Source organism: Musa acuminata, chromosome BXJ1-7 (genome assembly GCF_036884655.1).
Source record: "Musa acuminata AAA Group cultivar baxijiao chromosome BXJ1-7, Cavendish_Baxijiao_AAA, whole genome shotgun sequence".
Classification (NCBI taxonomy): domain Eukaryota; kingdom Viridiplantae; phylum Streptophyta; class Magnoliopsida; order Zingiberales; family Musaceae; genus Musa; species Musa acuminata.
This window is the reverse complement of record NC_088333.1, coordinates 39,935,068-39,956,844: the sequence shown is the minus strand read 5'-3', so window position 1 is coordinate 39,956,844 and position 21,777 is coordinate 39,935,068. Positions and strand designations below refer to the sequence as shown.

At 42.9% G+C, this 21,777-nt stretch overlaps 4 protein-coding genes across 4 annotated transcripts; 2 read left to right on the top strand and 2 right to left on the bottom strand.

The window, feature by feature from the left end:
• The first annotated feature begins 1,089 nt into the window (after positions 1-1,089).
• Positions 1,090-3,094, top strand: LOC135679362 (probable staphylococcal-like nuclease CAN1). The gene is made up of 9 exons (XM_065193036.1): positions 1,090-1,303; positions 1,371-1,426; positions 1,603-1,717; positions 1,800-1,916; positions 1,985-2,172; positions 2,250-2,309; positions 2,376-2,535; positions 2,616-2,684; positions 2,747-3,094. The coding sequence occupies exons 1-9, from the start codon at positions 1,163-1,165 to the stop codon at positions 2,876-2,878; spliced, it is 1,038 nt and encodes a 345-aa protein (XP_065049108.1). The 5' UTR covers positions 1,090-1,162; the 3' UTR covers positions 2,879-3,094.
• Positions 3,095-3,561: 467 nt separating this feature from the next.
• LOC135680041 (uncharacterized) lies at positions 3,562-5,650 on the bottom strand. Its single transcript, XM_065194027.1, has one exon. The coding sequence runs from the start codon at positions 5,464-5,466 to the stop codon at positions 3,919-3,921; it is 1,548 nt and encodes a 515-aa protein (XP_065050099.1). The 5' UTR covers positions 5,467-5,650; the 3' UTR covers positions 3,562-3,918.
• A 1,186-nt stretch (positions 5,651-6,836) lies between these two features.
• LOC103992531 (amino acid transporter AVT6D-like) lies at positions 6,837-9,134 on the top strand. Its single transcript, XM_009412266.3, has 5 exons — positions 6,837-7,280; positions 7,662-7,814; positions 7,937-8,140; positions 8,241-8,706; positions 8,783-9,134. The coding sequence occupies exons 1-5, from the start codon at positions 6,878-6,880 to the stop codon at positions 8,910-8,912; spliced, it is 1,356 nt and encodes a 451-aa protein (XP_009410541.2). The 5' UTR covers positions 6,837-6,877; the 3' UTR covers positions 8,913-9,134.
• Positions 9,063-19,407, bottom strand: LOC135679361 (RNA-directed DNA methylation 4-like). The gene is made up of 10 exons (XM_065193035.1): positions 19,174-19,407; positions 18,656-18,739; positions 16,827-16,921; positions 14,459-14,530; positions 11,734-11,775; positions 10,918-11,072; positions 10,674-10,786; positions 9,823-9,898; positions 9,669-9,739; positions 9,063-9,558 (listed from the first exon to the last, which is right to left on the bottom strand). Exons 1-10 carry the CDS (start codon positions 19,304-19,306, stop codon positions 9,359-9,361), a joined length of 1,041 nt encoding a protein of 346 aa, XP_065049107.1. The 5' UTR covers positions 19,307-19,407; the 3' UTR covers positions 9,063-9,358.
• Positions 19,408-21,777: the final 2,370 nt, after the last annotated feature.

Here is a 21,777-nt window from a genome sequence, read left to right as displayed (position 1 = left end):
GCTCTTGCTGTGATTACTTGGGAGGTTTTAGATATTGTGGGCAGTAACGTGATCCTTGTATCCCAGTTATTCTCTTGTGGTTGTTGCTTGGGTTTTGGGCAAGAGATTGAGATTTGTATATTCATTATTCTCATAGTGGATTATCTCTAGTTTGCCCCGTGGTTTTTACCCTTCACATTGAAGGGGTTTTCCACGTATATCTTGGTGTTCTGTTTGATTGTGTTTCCATTTTATTCCGCTGCGTATTTTGGTCTTCTAGTATTTGTTCCTATACAAAGGTTATTCCTCTTTTTATCCCCATCAGGAGCTACGAGACTCGAGATCTGACGATAGCGTTATACCTGACGGAAGCAAGACAACTTACCCGTCGCTTCAATCTCCTCTCGATCACAAGTGTTCCTCGGGCGCAGAACGCACAGGCCGATGCTTTGGCCAGGTCGGCCTCCGCTTGTAGCCTGGAGGCAATCTAGGCAATTGAATCCATAATGGCGACGACCATACCAACCCACGACGTCACTGGAACATAGGTTACGCCGAACTGAATGGAAGAAATCCTTCATTTCAAGAAGGATATGACGTAGCCCAACGACCCGATGGTCGTGTAACGTTTATTGACTCCCGACATCGACCCGTGGATCATACCGTGCTGAACTCATCAGCTACAATACAATAGTTCACCAACAATGTTTATAAAAGCTTCTTTTAGTCATAGAGATTAAAGTTTGTCATTGAAAGCTCAAACATTTTGATTGGCTGAGAGATGCTTCAAACCTTGGGGCCATAATTCTATCTTTCCTATACTATATTGTGTTACTACTATTTTCTAACCTTCTCACATGTATTAAGGGAGGCTTCTCTTGGCATTACGCAAGGGTGAGCTACATACGTCTCGCTGAATCGAAATCTCCGGCGGCTCTGATGCCGGCCCAGTGCTGCTTCTCCTTCTGCCGGGAGAAAGAAGCACTGCGGTGGACTGCTCACCTGACGATGCAATCCAGGCAAGCGCAATTATTGACGTCCGCGTCGGCTGGGTCCCACTGCTTGACTCTAAGTCTTCACAGCAGGCTTTTAATATTCTCTTCGCTCTCAGCTTTACTCTTTCCCCCACTCCGATCCTCCGCAGAAGAACATCGAGAGCTGAGCGACCAAGGACAAGGGAGAGATGGGAAACGCCCTGCTTCGGTGTCTCAGAGGGGACTGCGGCGAGTCCACGCCCCCGCATCGGCCCCAAACCCACCAGGGGGTGCCGCACGGCGTTGCTGCCCTCGCTCATGATCTGTTCGACTACGAGATAACAGCTAAGGTGATCACATCTGGAGCTGTCGGCAGATCTCTTCTCCTCATCATTATTTGGTTCTTTGTCGTGTCAGGTTCCGGAAGGACTAAGCCGCCATGTGGTTTCCTCCAGGAGGGCGCAGGCTATTTGGTACCCATAGCTCTTACTTTGCTTAGTTACAGACTGTTAATTTCTGAAACACCATGTCGACCGGTAACCAAATGCACTGCGAGATGACTCTCATCAAAGATTTGTTGTGTTAGGTTGCTGAAGAGATTAAATGGTGTGTGTGTGTGTGTGTGTGTGGTGCCTCTGACTTGATTCAGGTACAAGAAGCTGTTAGAGGCATGGAAGGAAGCCAAGCCAACACCGAAGACCCCAGCGACGGCCGCCATTCTCGTGGTCCAAACGCTCAGAGGGAATCAGAAGGCAGACTTAGAGGTGAACCTCGAGATCTCATATGAGTTACACTTTTCATTGTAGTTTAGGTCGGATCGACATAATACGGTGCCAATTTCTTCAGGGTCTGTTGGCTTACTATAACCTTCCTGTTCCTTCGACTCCCGAAATCGTAGACGCACCACCATCGTCGTCGTCAACCTGGAATGACGGAGTACAGTTTGAGCTACGCACGCTTCCTGTGAGAACAGTATTCATGTTAAGGCTTGACGGTCCCAAATTCTGATGCAATTGGCTGTCGATGATCAGGTCGATCCAAGGGATGTTGTGGATGGGGACGGTATCACGGCGTACGTGGACACTGCGACCCCGGAGGAGTCCGCTGATGTGCCGATGGAAGTGCAGCAAGCTGCCATCCAGAGGACCGCGGCCCGAGCCGCAAGGAACTATAGGGAAGCAGACGCGCTGAAGAAGAACATAAGCGCAGCAGGATATGGGTCGAACGAACTTAGTCCATCAACCCAAATATTTGTTTGTATCTGCCAAATTCATCTCATTTTTGGGTTGTTGACAGATTCAAGGCTGGCCCAAACGGGGATGAGATCCTCGCACGGAAGTATCGAATCAGGCTAAGGTACAGTGCTTAGAATCTCCTAAGAAACCTCAGTTCTGCATGATCAGTGATCATTCAAGCCAACAGGGGAATCGATGCACCCGAGAGCGAAATGCCTTACGGAAAAGAGGCTAAGGCTGAGCTACTCAAACTTGTGGAGGGAAAGCCACTAAAGATCCATGTGTATGGAGTCGATCGGTATGGCCGAAGCGTCGGAGACGTATACTGCGGTGGAATCTTTGTGCAGGTGCGGAGCGGAAGAGAGAACCATGCTAACTTTGCTAGTGGTTACAGGGATTCATTGATCGCTCCAATTTTGTTGTGCAGGAGCGGATGCTGAAGGGAGGCTTTGCTTGGCATTACGCGACCTACGATCAGCGCCCGGAATTTGCGAGGGTGAGCTACTTTACCGATTCACACGTCGCGCTACGTTGAGATCTCTGATTGTTGTGATGCAGTGGGAGAAGGAAGCACGCGCAGCTCGGAGAGGCCTGTGGACTTCGTCACACCCTGAGAAGCCATGGGAATGGAGGAAGAGCAGGCGCAACTCCGGGTGGAGAGAAGGGAAAGTCCCAATCGAAGTGTTCTGATACATGGGATTTCCGTGGTAGCCTCCCAGAGTCCGTCCCACCTGCCGTCTGACTCTTATTAGCTCACGTGAAGGGTGATAGCAGCAGATAGAGATCTTATCTGCTATCAAAAGGGAAGTCATTGGCTCCCCGAGTTCTGTGAACTCTTCTTAGCTTAGGAACTGTTTATAGATGTGTTCTCTACTCTCTGGAATAAATGTGAAGTCATCACACAAATCACAAGTTGACGATGAAGATTGACACTCGATGAGGGTAATAATAATGATGGGATACGAACTAACATCATCTGCGCTTTCAGGTCGCCTGCCTCGGTCTAACCTGACAACACCGACCAAGGTATGTCACCATCCTGCAAGAGCTCAGTCCTTCATGCAACGCCAATGTCGATGTTAGACGTTATCCAAGGTATGACCCTGCTCTCTGCAAGCGGGCACATAAGGAAACGATGACATTCCCTATAAAAACCCTCGCGTTTGAAACGAAGAGAGAGGAAAAAATAAGAAAACTCCCTGAGACTATCGACTGACTTGATCGTCGGAGGGGTCGGGTCGAGCTCTCCCGACCCGACCTGTGTGCAAGAACGAAGACGGAGTACCTCCCATCGAAGGCCCAAGCGAGGGGTTCCCTCCCGGAGAAAACGGTGACCCTATCGTGATCGGACCATCGCGATCGGCTATCTCAGCAGTCTCAAAGATCGTTCAGGAATATCTCCAATCATTCTGACCCGAACCCAATCGTATTGGCCCCGAGGTCACGGCGTAAAGATGTTGACACTAACAACACTAACATAGGAGAATATAATTACATAGATGAGATCCATCATCCTTTCCACACCCCCATATTAGACTCCTTTTGTTTTCATTGATTTACCCTGTGGAAAATAAAAAAGAATGGTATTTACATCGATTACATAAAATACGTCTTCGAACGCCCACTGTGACCGTATTCATCACACCACAAACGAAGAACAAAAACACCACCGGAAGATGTTTGCAAACGGTGTAACTTCTAAGCTTTGGTTGCACGTACGACTTCCCCGTCTAAGTAGAAGACGGCGCGTCATCTTCTTCTCCGGCCGAGAACGAAGCAGGTGGGAGTTGAGTCGAACCGTTCGCACCACCTACGACGTCTTCGGATCCCATCAATGGCTGAACCGGTGGCGTCGTTGCATCCCCCCGAAGCACTTCTGAACCATCCCGCGTCTCGGTTGTTATCGTTTGCCTCTCTTCCTCGCCGTCCATTAGCTTCCTAAAGAGGCTGTCGTCTTCCACATCGTAGAAGTTGCCGGTGCGCACCTCCTGCGCCAGAGCACACGCCCAGCAGAACATCCACTTCACGTAGTCCGTAAGCGAAGCAGAGCCGAAGCAGAAGGCATCCCTCGGGAGTCTAAACCGTCTCCTCATCTGAATCCTCCAAAACCCCCCGTACAGCAATCCGAACGCGCAGAGGACTACTCCCGCGATCCCGATGACATCTCCGATGACGTAGTTGTGGATGTTGAGAGCCGCGATGTTGAAGATCCAGAAGGGAGCAACGCAGAGCAGGAGGAACGTGGCGACGTGCACGTACATGTTACCCAACCCGAGCCTCTCCATGTTCCAGCCGAAGACGCAGCAGGTGCAGAAGAAAGAGAGGTAGCAGGCGGTGGCGTCATCCCTGCAGTCGAACAGTCCTCCAACCCACTCCGGCTTGCTCACCACGACTCTCCGGTCGTACAACTTTAGGCCCTGCTTCTTGCATCTCTTCGTGTCAGCTGCGGTGTTCTTCCCTTGCGATTCTTCATCGGAACCGCAGTCGTATTCCCGGCCGAGAGGGCTGTAGACCGCATACAGAGCAGCGAAGACGGGTGTGGCAATCCCCAGCGCGAAGAAGAAGTTCTCCAGGAACTCCGGTCGCTCCTCCCTGGAGTATCCCCAGTAGAGACCACAAAGGGCGTACTGCGCGAAACAAGTGATGTTGAGGAGGGCCAAGACCACCATCATATGAGCCCATTCCTGAGGCCGGTAACCTGCGTTCTTGCAGTACATCTTTCTGAGCTCCGTGATGTCTTCGGAGCTCCATCGGCACAGCATGACGAAGTGGTAGAAGAGATTGGGGTGCTGGTAGAGGCTCATGAGCGTGAACAGCGCATTGAGGACCTGGTTATTGATCTCGATCCAGTGGTTTCGCAGGGACTTGGTGGGGAACGCGTCGTTCAGCAGTCCGAGGAGGAGGAGGCCCAGCATGGTGCCGGAGACGGCGACGCAGAGGAGCCAGATAAGAAGAGCAATGTTCATGGGGTTTTTGAGCCATCCTTTGCAGGTACGGAAGAGAGAACGCCAGTCGATTCTTCTGAGGAACTGGACATGGAAACGCCGCTGGCCGCCGACGGGGGAAGGCACCGAAAGCGATATCTCCTCTCTTCGGTCTAGAGTTCGTCGGAAAATCTTGAGCGGGGAAGGGAATTGGAGCTTCTTCAACCAATCTGGGGATGGAGAAGCTTTCAGCAAATCCACAAGCCTTCTCCTGCTGTCTCTCTGTTCCGGTAGTCTTTCCGGAAGCAATGGGATCTGGACACAGTGCTCCCGCCCGGGATCACTTTCACCCATGCTAGAATCTAAAGATCTGCTACCGACAAGAGAGGGATTTACCTCGAGGATATGATCCTCCTCCTGTCTCTTCCTACTCTCACGATGGCAGCGAACGACTACAGCTTTCCCAAAGGAAAGGAGTCGATGTCACAGGAAAGGAGCCATGAAAGCTTTCTCTTGTTGACAGACAGATTACGGATCACAGAAAGAACAAAAAGAGACAGAGGCTTAATAAAGAGAGACGGCAAGATCACAGGGAAAAGACCGGTAGATCCCAACTGCCATCAGCCGTTCAAACACCACGGGGTCAAACAAACACAGAGAGGAAAGGCAACTCAAACTGTTACATTGGCATTAATAAGACGGCAGCAGACTGTGCGCCATTGTTGACCAGGTAGCAGCCTGACCGATGAAGTCTTCTTGTTGTTTTCTCCTTGTTGGTGGGAGAGCGGAGCTTGTTTCATACGGCAGCCCCGCCATGGTGGAACGAGGAATGAACTCCAAAGTCAATCTTGACCAGAACAGACCGCATCAGAACTGAGCAGAGCATTGACTCATTCCCGGACGTCCTTCACGGAGTGCTGCTCCGATCTCCGACATGATTGCTTAAAGTTCGAACTCGGCCATTGATGGACCACAAACCCATTGGGCTTTCAGGTACAGTAGGAGTCATTGTCATGGATCATCGCGCAGCAGGTGCTGTAGGAGACGGCGAGACCTGGAGTTTCTGCAGGATCAAAAATTGTTCTTGATATTTTCGATCTACCAATTTAGATGGTTTGAATCCGATGGCTATGTTTGGACAAAGGTATTGAGACGGAGGCAGGCACACGTAAGTATACTTGGGCTGCGGCAGACGGATGAAGAGATACGCATTCCGTCGCGCCACAAACAGCCTGAAACTAGTAGTGCTGGACCCACATCAGCTGCCCAATCATCGAACCGGTGGGCTGGCGGGTGGCGCTCGGATCGACGAGGAGAACAAGCTGTGGGCGGATTACCCCCTGGATCCAACTTCCCGTCCATGTACATCAATCATTATTGGCTTCCAACTTACTGTAACTCGTCGCCACGTGCAGTTTAGCTCTTGATACACCAACGATAGGTCCAGCTCCTACACGCCACCTCACACGCACGACGCGAGTAGGCCAATGAGGATTGTCCCCGTGTAAACGTGATGGCGTGGTTCTTTATAGTTGGGCACAATATGGTGATCCTATCTCGCACATTGCATGCTTTCCGAGTGCAATCAGCTAAAATGACATATTTACCTTACTTTGACCGCAGTCAACCCACGAACATTGTTCTTAATACGGCCCTATCATTAAGGCTAATTTAGTAAAATTGTCAGTCCCATCTTTCCATATAGGTTCTTAAAACCAGTGCGGACCCTCTCTCCACTCCGCGTCCTCTAAAGATCACAGGCCGGATGAAGCTGTCGTCTCCGGCGAAGGGTGGCGACGCGGTCGCGCCATTGCTGCCAGAGTTTCGGCCCATCGCGGCGTCGAATGGCGACGGAGGCCGTGAAGCGTCTGTCCCCGGCGCAGTGTTCAACCTGGCGACGACCATCATTGGGGCGGGGATCATGTCGCTCCCGGCGGCGGTGCGGGTGCTCGGAGTCGTCCCGGCGCTCTTCCTCGTCGTCGCAGCAGCGTTCCTGGCGGACGCCTCCGCTGAGTTCCTGCTGCGGTACGCGGGGTCGGGCGGCGCTGCGCCGTTCTCGTACGCGGCCGCCATGGGGGAGGCTTTCGGCCGCGCGGGCTCGTTGGCGCTCCACGTCTGCGTCGGACTCACCACCGCCGGGACGCTCACCGTCTACCTCGTCATCATAGGTAAGGAGACAGTCTCCCAAACTTTTCCCTTACCCGTTCGTGGCGTCTCGCCAACCTGCATCAAGTTCAGAGGTGCGGGAACCCGGCCATGAGCCGTGACAGGCGGGGGCAAGTTCGCCCTGCCGGTCTCGAGGGGTGACGTTCCACCCATCGACCCTACGTAGGGACAGCGTCCGACGCACGGGGTTGGTGATAGGTCGTGTCACCCGCTCGAGACAAGGAAGGACGACTCACCCCTACCACGTTGCCGCTTTCATTTCGTGATCTGTCGTCGCCGACCCGCCTCGTGATTCACATGTTGTACGGACCGAGGAGGGGAAGGGGGGAGATGGGTGGGACGGGACGCTGACGGTGTGCTTATGTTTTCGTGTCGGGCCCCAGGGGACGTTCTGTCTGGGAGTCAATCGGAGGGGGTGGCCCACATAGGGGTGCTGCAGGAGTGGTTTGGGGAGCGGTGGTGGAACGCCCGCGCGGTGGCGCTGCTCTTCACCGCCGTCTTCATCATGCTCCCGCTGGTCCTCCTCAGACGCGTCGGTGAGAGACACTCAATTCCTGGAACATATGTACATATGTTATCGATACATCTAAATGTAGCGTGCGGTGCTTTGCTTTGGTGATCTTACGCCTGTGGCATCCGCATTTGCGTGTAATGGCAGACTCGCTCAGGTTCACGTCGGCGATATCGGTGCTCCTAGCCGTGGTATTTATGTGCATAAGCACCGGCATGGCTCTCTATGCTCTCTTCCAGGGCGCCACGGAAACCCCGAGGTTGCTACCCGACTTTGGTCACATGTCTTCCATTTTCGAGCTCTTTACTGCCGTTCCGATCATTGTCGTGGCCTTCACCTTCCACTTCAACGGTAAGACCAATCTCTTACTTCTCCTATGCGCACATACTCGAATAGTTGTACTGCATCTCCCTTCCAAATACTTATTATATGCATCTGCCGCGAGTTGCAGTTCATCCTATCCGAGCCGAACTCAGCAAAACTTCCGATATGATGGTGGCGGTCCGGATCTCCATATTGCTATGCTCAGTCATCTATGCGGCCATCGGGTTCTTCGGCTATCTTCTGTTTGGCGAGTCGACGATGGCGGACGTCCTGTCCAACTTCGATCGAGACACGGGTTCGCCCATCGGCAGTCTCCTCAACGACGCGGTCCGCCTGAGCTACGTCCTGCACCTGGCGCTGGTGTTCCCCCTGCTGTTCTTCTCGCTACGGATCAGCATCGATGAGCTCCTCTTACCCCGGGCCAGCCACCACGCATCCGACACCTGCCGCTTCGTGCTCCTCACGGTGTTGTTGCTGGGGTTCATCTATACGGCCTCCATACTTTTCCCGAGCATATGGACCTTGTTCCAGTTCTTTGGATCGACGACCGCGGTCTGCGTCTCGCTCATCTTCCCGGCCGCCATCGTTCTAAGGTACGATGATGATCTTGATCCACCTGAACTGCTGCTGCGATCCAACGTGTCCTGATGAAACTGGTGCTTGTTGCAGGGACGTGGAAGGGATATCGAAGACAAGGGATAAAGTAGTAGCGTCGGCCATGTTAGCTCTGGCTGTAGTTACAAGCTCCATAGCCATCGGCTCCAACATCGTTAGCCACCTGGGGGGCAATAGAGAGTAGGAATCTGTCGGTAGGCTGGCACGAGCAGAAGCATCAGCCATTTCTATCCCATCACGTCCACTTTGTGGAAGGACGCCTTACGCTTACGGAGACATTCCCTGGCTACGGCGGAAACGGTAGGATTGAAAGGCTGTCGTAAAACCCTCATCGTTACTACCACGAACAAATGCATTTCCTGTATGGATCATTATAGCATCAAGGAAATGCATGATTCACAGACTCCATCCTCGTCTGAAAGCTGTTTCAGCATCTAAGGACTTCACTATAGATGTTTTAAACTACAACATTGCGCTTCTCAAGATTCTTCGGCATCCTCAAACACTAAAATGGACTATTCGAGATGTCTTCAACCCAGGGCAAAGTACGCTGCAAAAGCATGGTTCTTTCCAACTTCATTGTCTCAGAGATCGAATAGCTATCGAGCATTTTAACGGTATCCCCCATCTCTAGTCCTTGTCATCTTCTTTATCAATATCAGCTTTTTCATCACTATCAACTTCTTCATCAAAATCAACTTCTTCCTGCAAATCTGAATCTGAATCTGAATCTGAACCTTCTAGGTCATCAAAGAAATCATCTCTATCTTCACCTTCGGCTTCATCTCCAGACTCTTCATCAGGATAATCATTACGCGTATTGCATTCAGCTGCAGTTAGCACAAAGAAAAAGGGAAAAAAAAAAAAAAAAACTTCAGTACAGCTATCTAGGGATCGAAAAAAAATAAACATTATTGAAGGGACAGAAAAAAATACAAACCATTTGAATCATCAGTTTCATAATCAGATTCCAATGGTCCCTCATAAAAGTCATCATCGGCTACCTGCACCCTGTAACAAACAGTACATGTTAGAATATCTTCATCACTGACAATCAAACATCATAACATCAACCATGTGTCCCAGATTCTTACAGCGGAAACTTGGTTGTGTCTCCGGTGGTTGTGACCAGACCATCGCCAACAGTATACAGGTCATAAACATAGTTATCTGTTCACCAGGACAGTAAAAATCATTTACCAGTGTTTGCACCATCCTTGACAAACAACCAAATCAGTTTACAAGTCATATCAATGTGAACTATAAATGATGCTCAACAAGAAAATAAAAGAGCAGTGGAAAGATTTTAATGCAACACCCATATTATTTACCAACCAATAATATCAAAGTATACCAATCATAGCAAACCACCACTGTGTTACTCTACCTTAAAAAACATGTAATTTTGATATATTTTAAACGTTCTATTTTGTCAACCAAATCAAATATATTCTAAGACACTAATTTTCCCCAGCTTGACATCAAAATATATACATGATCTTTTATTTCTAGGTTTTCCAAACATCATAGATCGTCTTCAACAAAGCAGGTGTTCGAAATAAATCATTGATATAGAAAAGTAAAACAAGATTCAAGATGCATAAGCAATAGATGTACTAACTGCAAAAAAAAAAAAAAGACACTAGATCTTAAGAAGGACAAATGCTATACATTTATTTCCTTTAAGACCCATGAAAACATTTGTATAAACTTCGGTAGCACTATGGAATGCCATAACTAGAAACAAACAAACCAAAGCTGGAAATTCCATTTGTGAATCAGCATGCATTTCTAGGAATAAAATTGCTTTTTCATATTAAAAACACACGAACATATATCCTGATGGCCACAGTTAGAACCAGCCAATTAATATCCACTGATTTGAAGCATAAACATAAAATGCTACTACACGCTAAAGAGTGTAAAATAAAGAAGTAGATGAAACCTTCTTTAGACTCCCTGATGCCAGATTCAATCTCTACAGCTGTTTCTGGAAGATATTCCCTTAAAAGTGGCAGATAGTTACACAAGATTGCACCATCATCAGCAGAAATAAAACTGCATTCATGTACACAAGATTCCACTATCATTGGCAGGACCAACTCTGAGTTCAAGAAGTATGTCTAAAATCATCAAAGAAGATGCCAAAAAGATGCAGAAGACAAACATTACAGCATTGTGCAACTTACTCGGGCTTATGCACCCTTTCATTAGTTTCATGCTCAAGGTCAACTCGGACAATGTCATACAGACGACATATTTCATGTAAACCCTCTTCTGCTGCATCTGCACATCCCCTTCTGCTCTTCCATATTTGTTCATATCGAGCATTTCGAGCAAGATCCTATAACAGTTATGAAGCAACCTCTTGATATCACAATTACAAAATAAATGTCATATTATTTTTGTTTTGTCATTTTATTCTACTTTACTCGCAAGGCAACCACGTCTCACTCAGTTACACAGCTCAGAAATGAAACATCTGAATGAAAAATGTTGAACAAGAACAATCATTGTGTCAGATCATCTTTTTCTTTTTAAATGATGATGACAGAAATTAATTGCAGGATCTTGTTACAATGATCAAGCAACTAAGCTAGATAGAACCTTTACTTCTCTACTACTATTGTGAGACATCTTAACAATATAATGATGCAAGAATGTTGCAAACAATGATTAAGAATCAAACTTGCTCAAATGAAATTTGTGTGTGTATATATATAATCTCCTACATGGCAATATTCAAGTTGCTTCCACCATCAAGAAGATGAGATTATCATATTTGGGAAGAAAATTAGTGTAAACGTTGCAGAAGACATTTCCAGAAAAATCATAACACTTTAGGGTTTTAAAATGAAAATGTTAATATATGAAAGCACACGCATGCCTATCAATAATATGAAACATAGGAAAAGCAGTTTGCAAAGTTTATCCTTAATAGCTCGTCCATTTAAAAAATATTAATTTATCATGCATTAACATGAAAGGGTTAAATAAAAATGTACCTCGTGCTTTTTTACAGCCACAGACCGCAGCTGATCTTGTTTCTGGAAGCATAAAAGTGATCATTAAGGCAGAACTGTTTGTTAAATTGAAAACAATTGAAGCTGTTTGTGGAAACAGTATAATATCAATAAAATAGGCACAGCGATAATTGTACATTTTCCATCATTTTGCAAAAAAGTAATGAAAAATAACAGCAATAGTTTATTCTTGCAGTTTCTCATTCCCACGAAGTCATCCAAAATTTAACAGTCCATCTTTAAGTTCATCCAAAATTTAAGGGCCTAGAAGCTTTTATGTTATTTCTCTCTCCAATCTATTGCCTTAGCAGTCGTTACAGGATCTAGGTTCTGCAAAATTACACAACTGTTTCTGCACTTTTTACCTGTCACCCACTTACCAATTAAGAGACATTATTTCAAGTATATCATCAAAATCAACATGACCACAATTTTCACATTCCAGGCTGAGATGATTATAATGATTAACAGTAAACACTTAAAGCTAACACATGTAATGGCAGAGCTTAGGAGTGCAATAGAATGTTTAGGGCAAGTTTTGCAATCACTGAACCCATGCTATCGCCCACAAGATAGAGAGGACAGTAGTCATTTTCCCCACTCTATCCAATTTGTGTTCTAGGATCCTGAATCTGTCATATGCAACCCACCAGAAACACAGCAGATGAGAGAGAGAGAGAGAGAGAGAGAACGAGGGAGAGGGATTTTATCACTGATGTTAAGAATGAACAAACGGAGACTGCCAGCAAATCTTGCTAGATTGAGGGCGGAGATCAAAGATGAAACAGATGACATGGCAGGTGAGAGAACATTGAACTGATGGGAGAAAGGGGGCAATAGGAACAGTTCCATCTCAAATAACCTTGACATCCAGCAGATGTCAAAGTGGATCCTTTTTACAGAAAAACTGATAAACACAACCCAAGATCAGCCAACCTCATGGAGCTGCTTGATGCTGCACCAACCCAAATTCAAACAATGTAGATCACCTCACTGGGGAAGATGTTAGTGACATAGGTCTTCACTGGGGAAGATGTTAGTGACATAGGTCTTTCACAGCATGCTCAGCGTCGCCCAAAAAACCACATTCAGCAGCAAGTTGAGTGAGGAAATCGTAAAACCAAATTTAGAGGTTTCAATTTAGGTTAAAAGATAAATATATTCGATAATAAATTAACTTGAAGCTCCATTTGTCGCAATCCTCTAGTGAACAAGCTTTTAACCAAAACCATGTGAAATTTGGCTCGTCCCAAACCCCATCAATCAAAAAAAGATCTGCCCCAGTATAACCAGGTTCAAGCTGAGACACACAGGTTCAAGGCCCAATGTCATTATTGCTGAAGTTATATCTACATAGCCATGCAATCTAGGTCAGAATGCAAACCTCAAACTCTGATATAATTTCTTAATTGGTGAGGATAATTGCCTCAATATCAGACCTCTCGATTGTTGGGTCAACAACAGGGCTATTAAGCCTGCTGCCTATAATGTCAAAATCATGGTTCCGTGGATCAAACAATGAGCCATCTAGATTGGCCAAAATAGATTTAAATCTGATCCAAATCAAATTTTCAGCCCAAGTTTCCACGTCCTTCTAATTAGCAAAAATTCAATGTTAACAACCAAGTTTGTGATGAATAATGTGGATAAGCCAAAACCACCAAAACTGATCCTGATTTTGATCCAACCATTAAGTTTATCTTAGCTGATCCTAACCTCAGTCAACCAAAACCAATCATCGCGAGAATTCCCGAAATTGCTAAAAGTACCTGAACAAAAAGCTCTCCACTCTGCATGGGTTCAGACCAGCATTGATAGTCTTGATCAAGATGAACATAAGCTAGGATCACTCTACACTCATGAGTTTCTGAGGTTCATGTAGAATATGATTATAGACCTTAAACTTCATCAACTAATTATGACTTAGAAGTCATCATTAGCCTGATTGCAAGCCTAACCTAACAAACATAAGCTCGGACCATTGGTTTTGTTAGGTATGTATCAAGTCTCGTTATTGGTTAGAAACATTCTTGGGCAGTGTAACAAGATGCCATTATGTGTATTTGCAATTTGAGCAAGTATATATTATAATTTGATTGATGATTCAGATTAGGCACAGTCCACATGCTAAAGATTTGGAGGCTTTGCTGGTACAAATATAATCCAAGCTTTCAAAGCTCAACAATTCACAATAATCAACCACCAGATGTATCTAATTGAAAGGATAATACCTTACTTTCTAGACAATTATTGCACATCATTCTTTTTTTAAAAAGAGAGAATTGATATTTTATAGTACAAGTTTAAGATTCCATTAAAAACCCCCTTGCAGCAAAGTGTCAATCAGATATCACAAAGACAACAGTCCATAACTTTTGATAATATTCAAAGAGAAAAGCTTTAAATTTCATTCTACAAAAGAAGAATGCTTCTATAACAATAAAACTTGGTTAGTTTTCCTGACTAAAAATAAAAAATAAGAGAAAAAATAGCAAAGATTAAAAATGCTTTACATAGTTGTAGAACTTCTAGTTAGCAGTGCTAATTCTCATGAAAACGCATAAAAAAGATTGCAACAGTGTAAGTTAGTCTAGCAGAGAACCCAAGGATAGAAAATAAACTATGCACCAGATCTCCTCAGTTCAGATGACATGAAGATATCAAATGCACCATAATAATTTACTGCTAAAAAATTTGATATTCTTACTTTATCTGGTTTAAGAATGCTTCCCCGCTCCTCGGACCTCCCCTTCAACTCCTTTGAGTAACTGGAATCATGCTGTTGTTTATCCAAGAAAATAAGTAAAGAACAAAGAACACTAATAAAAAAAATCAATAAGACAGTTGTCCCCTTGAAGAGTAAGAATGTGAGAATAGCAAAATTATAATGACGGTCTAAAGTTCAAACAAGCAAACAAGAAAAGATAGTCTAGAAATTAAACTGAAGCATATGTAATACATTATCTAGACATGCATAGACATCATAGAGATAGCATAATTAAAAAATTTAAGGTTCATAGAAGTAACACATTCCAATGATGCAAAAGTCCTTAGAGATTCAACAGAAGAATCCAGTCCAAGATTTATCTTACTTCACACCGAAAAAGCATTCAAATAATCCACTTATAATTAGTACAAATGAATGAATGCCGATAGCAGTATTCCAATGCCCTAAATTTATACATGTATCCTCACATATCAGAAGAAACCAGAAACGATATGCATAGATGAGGCTTGTTCTTCCCTTTCCTATTTTTATACTCTATAAATAAAATTTTTAGCCTTCAATAACAAGTTAAGAAGGAATACAGTCAGATAACTACTAATCCTATAAGACAATGAATCATAAAATTATACATTTAGAGCACAATATTTTTATCAAAAATATAGTCCAAGTCCAGGAATCAAACTAATCAAGTAATAAAGTTAACATATCAGGCAAATAGATGTAAGACAGATACAAGTTCTTTTACGAACAAACTAAAGCTAGGGAAAATAGTATGACCACTCTATGATCTCTATTTATCTAAAGGAAATATTCAACTGAAAAATGACAAATAGAAACCACTACATAACATTCAAGAAAATACTTTGAGGCAATGAGTCAAGCAAAAGAGCTGCAAACAAAATGCTCCAACCCATCAAAAAATGCCAGCTATGTATGTCAAAGTGATAAACAAACTAATACATCTTTAGGTGACTACTCTTCTAATGGATCTTTAGGTGACTATTCAGAAAACTTAACAAAATAACTATGTTTTCACAATTAAACAAAATATAGAATCTCAGCAGTGGCCAAGCACCCATTTAAGATCGTTTTAAAATATGATCTTAAATAAATACATATACAGTTTTTAATACTGTACTTCTAAAATTTTTAAACTAGCATAGAATTACGGAAACTCTTAATGCATTTCATGTTATTAAGCATTATATGGGTTTTCTCTTATCTTTTCCTTTTCTCTTCTTCCCTTCTCATATTCTCTCTCTCTCTCTCTCTCTCTTTTCCCCCTCTACTCTTTCCTTTTCTCTTTTCCTCTTCTCTACTCATAAGTATATGACATAATTAAAGAAGTTCTCTAGGATCAATTCCAGGACTGGTCTTCAAATCATATTTCATGATGATTAATTCCTCATATAACAAGGCATTAATTCATCATCAATGGATGCCTTTCCTTTATACTATATCTGGTGCTGTCATGTTAATGGTGATAGAGAGTACTTTGTCACCCACTCCCCTTCTCTTCTTACCTTTTTTTCTCCTCAAAACTAGTGACATGCAATTAATGCTACATCCTTTTCTTCTCTGTGGCAAAGAATTGACCTAGTCTCAGCAAGGGCTAACTTTGCTTGGGATCAATCAATTCGATCAATTTTTGGCTCAGTATGCTCGTTGCTTGCAAGGTCCAACATGAAACCCATTCCAACATCCTAATCATGTCATATAACACAAATGTGGTGTGGATAGATGTCAAGTCCAATATCATATAAGCCTAGTGCAAACCAAACAATGGTGTTCCAAGGTGATGGGGGTGAAAAGGTTAATGATAAACCCTAACCTTTGCACAACTAGAAAAAAAAATTCCAGCCTACCTGACAGGTTTGAATCAAATGCCCTGACTTGCCAACCAATAGATGGTGGCAACAGGAACCAGATGATGGCTCACTCGATAGAATTTGTTCTTCTCTACTGTCTCTGCCTACCTGGCACGGACAACTTTGTCAACTACTACTTCAGCCATATGAAAATGCTTCAACTTTCAATCAACCAATGATGGGAAACCATGTCATTTGACTGCAATTACCATCAAGATAGACCTGGCCATTGGACTATGCATCATTGGTATTGGCCACTACCTAGGAAACTGGCTTGTCAAAGAATGGACACAACCCTCCCCATCTCATGAACCTCTGCTATTACAATGAGCGACAAAAGGTCACTAGAGCCCATTGATAAAACATCACTCACTATTACCACAAGAATGAGCGAAAAATAAATATATTGCACTACAACCATTATTTTAATAAATGACAATAAGAATAATTTAACTGAGCAGCAAGGATCTGATACGAACCAGAAAACAATGCAGCATATCTTTGATATCCTCAGAGGCCCTCACTGTCTCGAGATGCTGCACTAATAGCTTCTTTGTTCCAAACTCCTCCAAAACTGCATGTTTTTAATAATAAGTTTTCAGTCTAAGAATTCATGAAAATAAAAAATGACATGAATGAAATATTCCGATAAAAAAATCATTTGAAAGTATGAAAGCTCTAATGTTTTTAGTCCTCATCTTCATCATTATGTTAGACTTCCCCATGAAGTCCTAAATTCCATGTATCATCACATTTTATCTGTACCAATTATGTTTGCAAGAGTTAAAAGGTGTCCTCTTTCATTCCAATGGGAACAACTTACGCATACGATAGACCCACAAAATTCCAATTAATTATTGTACCAAAATTTTATTGTTTCACACTACAGTAATCATTCTTTAGCTAATAAACAAGAACATTAGTAAATCTTGAGACTATTAAAGTTTGATTCAATTTTATAATCCTCAAATGGTTTGTACATAGTAACTATCTTATAATTCATCGAAAAAATTAAATTACTCCTGCTTTTCTTATAATAACATGGTTCATATATTGTAATATTGTATGGTATTAATATTTTCATATAGCGCCAAAAAGAAAGTCAAGAAAGTCCTAATAAAAATTCTTTTGAACTTGCTCAGAATATAATTCAAATGAATGACAACACTATATAATACTATTAAAGTATTAATAGATAAAACCTTCGGTTAGAGAGCATCGAGGCCAGCCAACAAATTGATTCCAATTATAGCTACCATCAAAACAGCATACGCATATCTATCTGAACAAAGTAACAGCTAGGATCACTTGACTGGTCCAAGAGAAGAAAAAAAATGACGTCAAAGAAATGCTGAAGGATCTTAATCTTTAGCTTCTTCAATTTACAAGAATGCATTTTCCAATGAATGAAATGAGATCATGGAGGAATTTTAACTACAGAGGAGCAAGTTGTGGTCAGTGGGACTCAAGCCTATTCGCAAACTATGTTAGTCTTATAGAAGGCAACTAATTTATTAATATCACAATATAAGATTGCTACATAAGTAACTATTTTAAAGATCCACCAATGCTATGAGATGAACATAATAAAACATGTGTAGAAGCTTTGGTTTGTGAAGATAAGATTGGCATTCCATATAAAAGCTATATAATCCTGGGATGAAAAACAAAAATCAAGAAATTTATATCCCCGTGCATGACAAAAAGATTATTCAGGAATAAGGAATGATGAATAAAAAAATCTTAATATATGAAAACTTGGAACCAAGAACCTTAGATGTAAAAAGATTAAAAAAAGAGAAATATGAATTGATTAACTTCTTTTTCCATACATTGAAAAGAGGGGGCTATTACATAAAAAAGAACATGTTGGATGTGAAATCAGAACAAGAAGCTCTGCATAAATCAACTGACATCCAGCATCCAAACAAAAGTCACTAAGAAAAGAAACAACAGTTCTGCGAAGGAGTTCGTAACTGACTACTTATCCATTGCATCACGAGAGATCTACTTCTCAAAATCATGATTGCCAAAAACATCATCAGACTATGTAGCACCTATTCGGAATGGTTGAACCCTTCTAACTATGCTATGAATGATTTATTTCCTACAAATGTCCTGTTATTAGTTTACTGATTATATCGAAATCTGCACAAGTAACTACAGCATATTACACAGTACCTCATTATTGGTAAATTTGCCCTTGGGCCAAATCAAAAGGGAAAAAAAATGTTAACATAGGCACTTATTAAACTCTCCATGGGAATAAATTCAGTGAAACAAAAATAAGAGAAAGGGTACGTGATACCTTTTCCTGTGTCAGCATCAGAGATAGAGAGGTTCGCGAAATCCAACAATTGCCTCTTGAGTGGCCTTCCATTGATTTCCAGCCCTAAAAGCACAAGACAGCAATAAGAATAACTAAAGATTAACTGCCGGTTGGATTAAGCGAAGATTAACAGATGACAAGAAGATTAACTAAAGATGACAAGAAGATTAACTGCCGGTTGGATTAAGCGAAGCAGAGAGAAGAGAAGAATAACTAAAGATTAATCTTGAATGAAAAAGGGAAAGAAACGGTAAGAACCAATTTCGGTACAAACCCCCTTTTCTTTCATTCCTTCCAAAAGTGAAGAGGATTTGACAACAAATAAATAATTCTAAGTGATCTTTTTTCCTTTCTCCCTTTTTGATACGAACAAAGGAAGGGAAAGTGGTATCATCTTTTCTTCTTTCATTTCCCTTTCCTCCTCGTCTTTTCAGACTTTAAACCCTGACTTCCAGAGAAATCGAAACCAAAGAAGAAAACGAACAAGAAGAACTCACAGAATGCATCGACTCTCGACTGGAAGGACTTCCGCTTAACCCTAACGACCACTGGCTTCCCGCTGACCGGATTCGACGCGGAAGGAGTCGCCGAAGTCGACGGCTCGTCAGACAGTGCCGCAAAGTCGGACATGGTACCGAACCGGCTATAGAAGTGCAGGGTTAGGGTTCAGGTTCCAGAGACTTGGGGTGGAGGAAGAGAAGGCGGAGAAATATTCGCGGTAAGTAAGACAAGCAACATACGCTACATTGGGGACACATTTATATTTTAATATATGTTGGAGAAAGAAACTTGAGTGAATGTATGAAATATTTTAAATATTTAATAAATAATAGATAAAATTTATATTTTAAATTTACAGTGATATAATTTAATGATAATTTAACTTTAATGATAATTTAAAGTTTTTGATCTTGATTTATCCAATTCATTATTATTGTCTAGTTAATTGATAGTTATAATGAATTTGCTAATTACTAATCATTGTTAATTTAATTTTAATGGCAAATTTAAATTTTAGGAAATTTCTATTACTAATCCCTTATTTCAATATGTTGCCACTTTAGCTACCTAATTCAATTTTAATGATTATTTTAGTTTTGACGTCAGCGGGAGTTAGTTACGTTTTGGTGATGGCGATAACATCCGCCTGGCGTCAGCGCGATTCAGTTGAATCGAATCGGGTTTGTTATTATCCGTTTCTTAATCGGATCGGATTTAAGTGGAGACGGTATCAGAATCCGAAAAAAGGAATCCGGCTATAACATCCCTTGGAACTCCAGTTCTCCTGTAAACCCCACTTTAAATTCCTTTCTCGCTCTCGTTCCTTGCCGCTCAAATCTCGCCCCTTTCCTTCTCTTCCTCCTCGTCTCTATCGCCGATTCTCTGTAATCCTTAACCCTAATCGTACATTTCTATCGCCGATTCTCGCCCATGTCCGAGGTCGCGGCACAGCTTGACGAGACCTCGGCTTCGGCGACTCCTACCCCGTCGAATCCAATCAACGGGAAGCCGGCGGTCGTTAGAATTAAGCGGTATAGCTCGAGGAGGCAGCAACAGAAAGATAAGAAGAGGACGCCGCTCGCAGACCTCACCAACGCCACCTCCTCCTCTTCCCCTCGGCTCCACCTAGAGGAACGTGAGCCCGATCCTAAATCCGCTCTCCCTCCACCTTCGATCCCCCCCGCCACCTCCGTCCGAGGCGCTGAAGGCGAGCATGGAGGCACGTCTGTCGTCCCCACGTCTCCTCAGGGAGTCAAGGAGTCGTTCCTTGGTCCCGGTGAGCTTTCTTCCGTTTTCCCTCTAAATTATCTCGAGGATACAAGGTACCCTGCTTTGCGCTGCCGAAATGCCCTTTTGGTCTTTTCCATGAATGTTCTGGAGTCGATGCCAGTTAGGCTTCTTGTGCTGTCTGAATCCGTTGGGATTACAGTGAACCCCTTTCGACAATGCCATAGTGTAGTTCTGTTCTTAACCGGGGGTTAAATGAGTATTCTAGGGTTAAGATATTAGCTAATGCGAGGAATGAATGGAGTTCCATAGGTCTGTCGAACTCATTAGCTCTGGTTTTTCCTTGGAGCACTTGTAATCTTCATGTTAGTCTAATCTTTGTTTTATTTCTTTCTTTTTTATTGTTGTTCTGACAGTTGTTTGTCCTTTGAGTAATAAATTTTTGGTAATCAGTAACATTGAAGGTGCAATGATGTGGCTAAATGGTTGTCATTCCTCTATAATTCATAGAAACTCAGCCATAGCCATGTTATAGTACTTCATCCATGGCATAATTGCTACCTATGTTTTTGTAAACAATAACTTATAACTCGTTTTGGGCGCTTCAACACTGATATTCATGGATGCTGGACTAGTTTTGCATAAAGAGGCTCTAGGATTCTAATTGGTTGAAGCTTTGAGTTGATGGAAGCTAAAGAGGGGTTCCTGTGGATATAGTGAAACACCATCTGCAAAACCTTTCTTTTCTCTGAAGGTGATGTGGTCATGGCAGACATGAGTCAGATATTTCAATTGTGAAAATAAACTGCAGATGTTGATTGTCTGTATATATTATCTTTAATTTCTCTTGATATGTCTCATTAGTATCAGGGAAGTTGTATTTGGTTATGCTATGTGGTTTATGGTAATATCTTTAATGATTCTAAGAACCAACTTTCGGTGACATTTTTTAGCATCTCTATTCAACAAAAGGGAATTGACTAGTGGTGTAAACTCCTTATACATGTTGCAGGTGGAGATGGTGTTACTTGCGACAAATCTGTGCATTCTGTAGTTTATACACGGAGTATTCTGAGGAGTACAAAGTCTAAGGGTAAAGAACCCTGCACAACATCCAGTTGCCCCCTGGCTGAAAAGATTAGAACTGTCGAGTGCGTAGCGCATTTATAATATCACCTCATTACATTTATATTGTTTTGCATTCTTCTTTGTAGCTAACTTTTATTTTGTATTACTTAAACTCATAAAACTATGTAATGTTGCCATGCATAAATGCCTATTTAAGTCCATTTTAAAAGTTCATTTTAAACTATAATCTAATCTTTTAATATGCTAAAAGATTTGCCTTGCATCTTCTGCTACATTGACTTTCA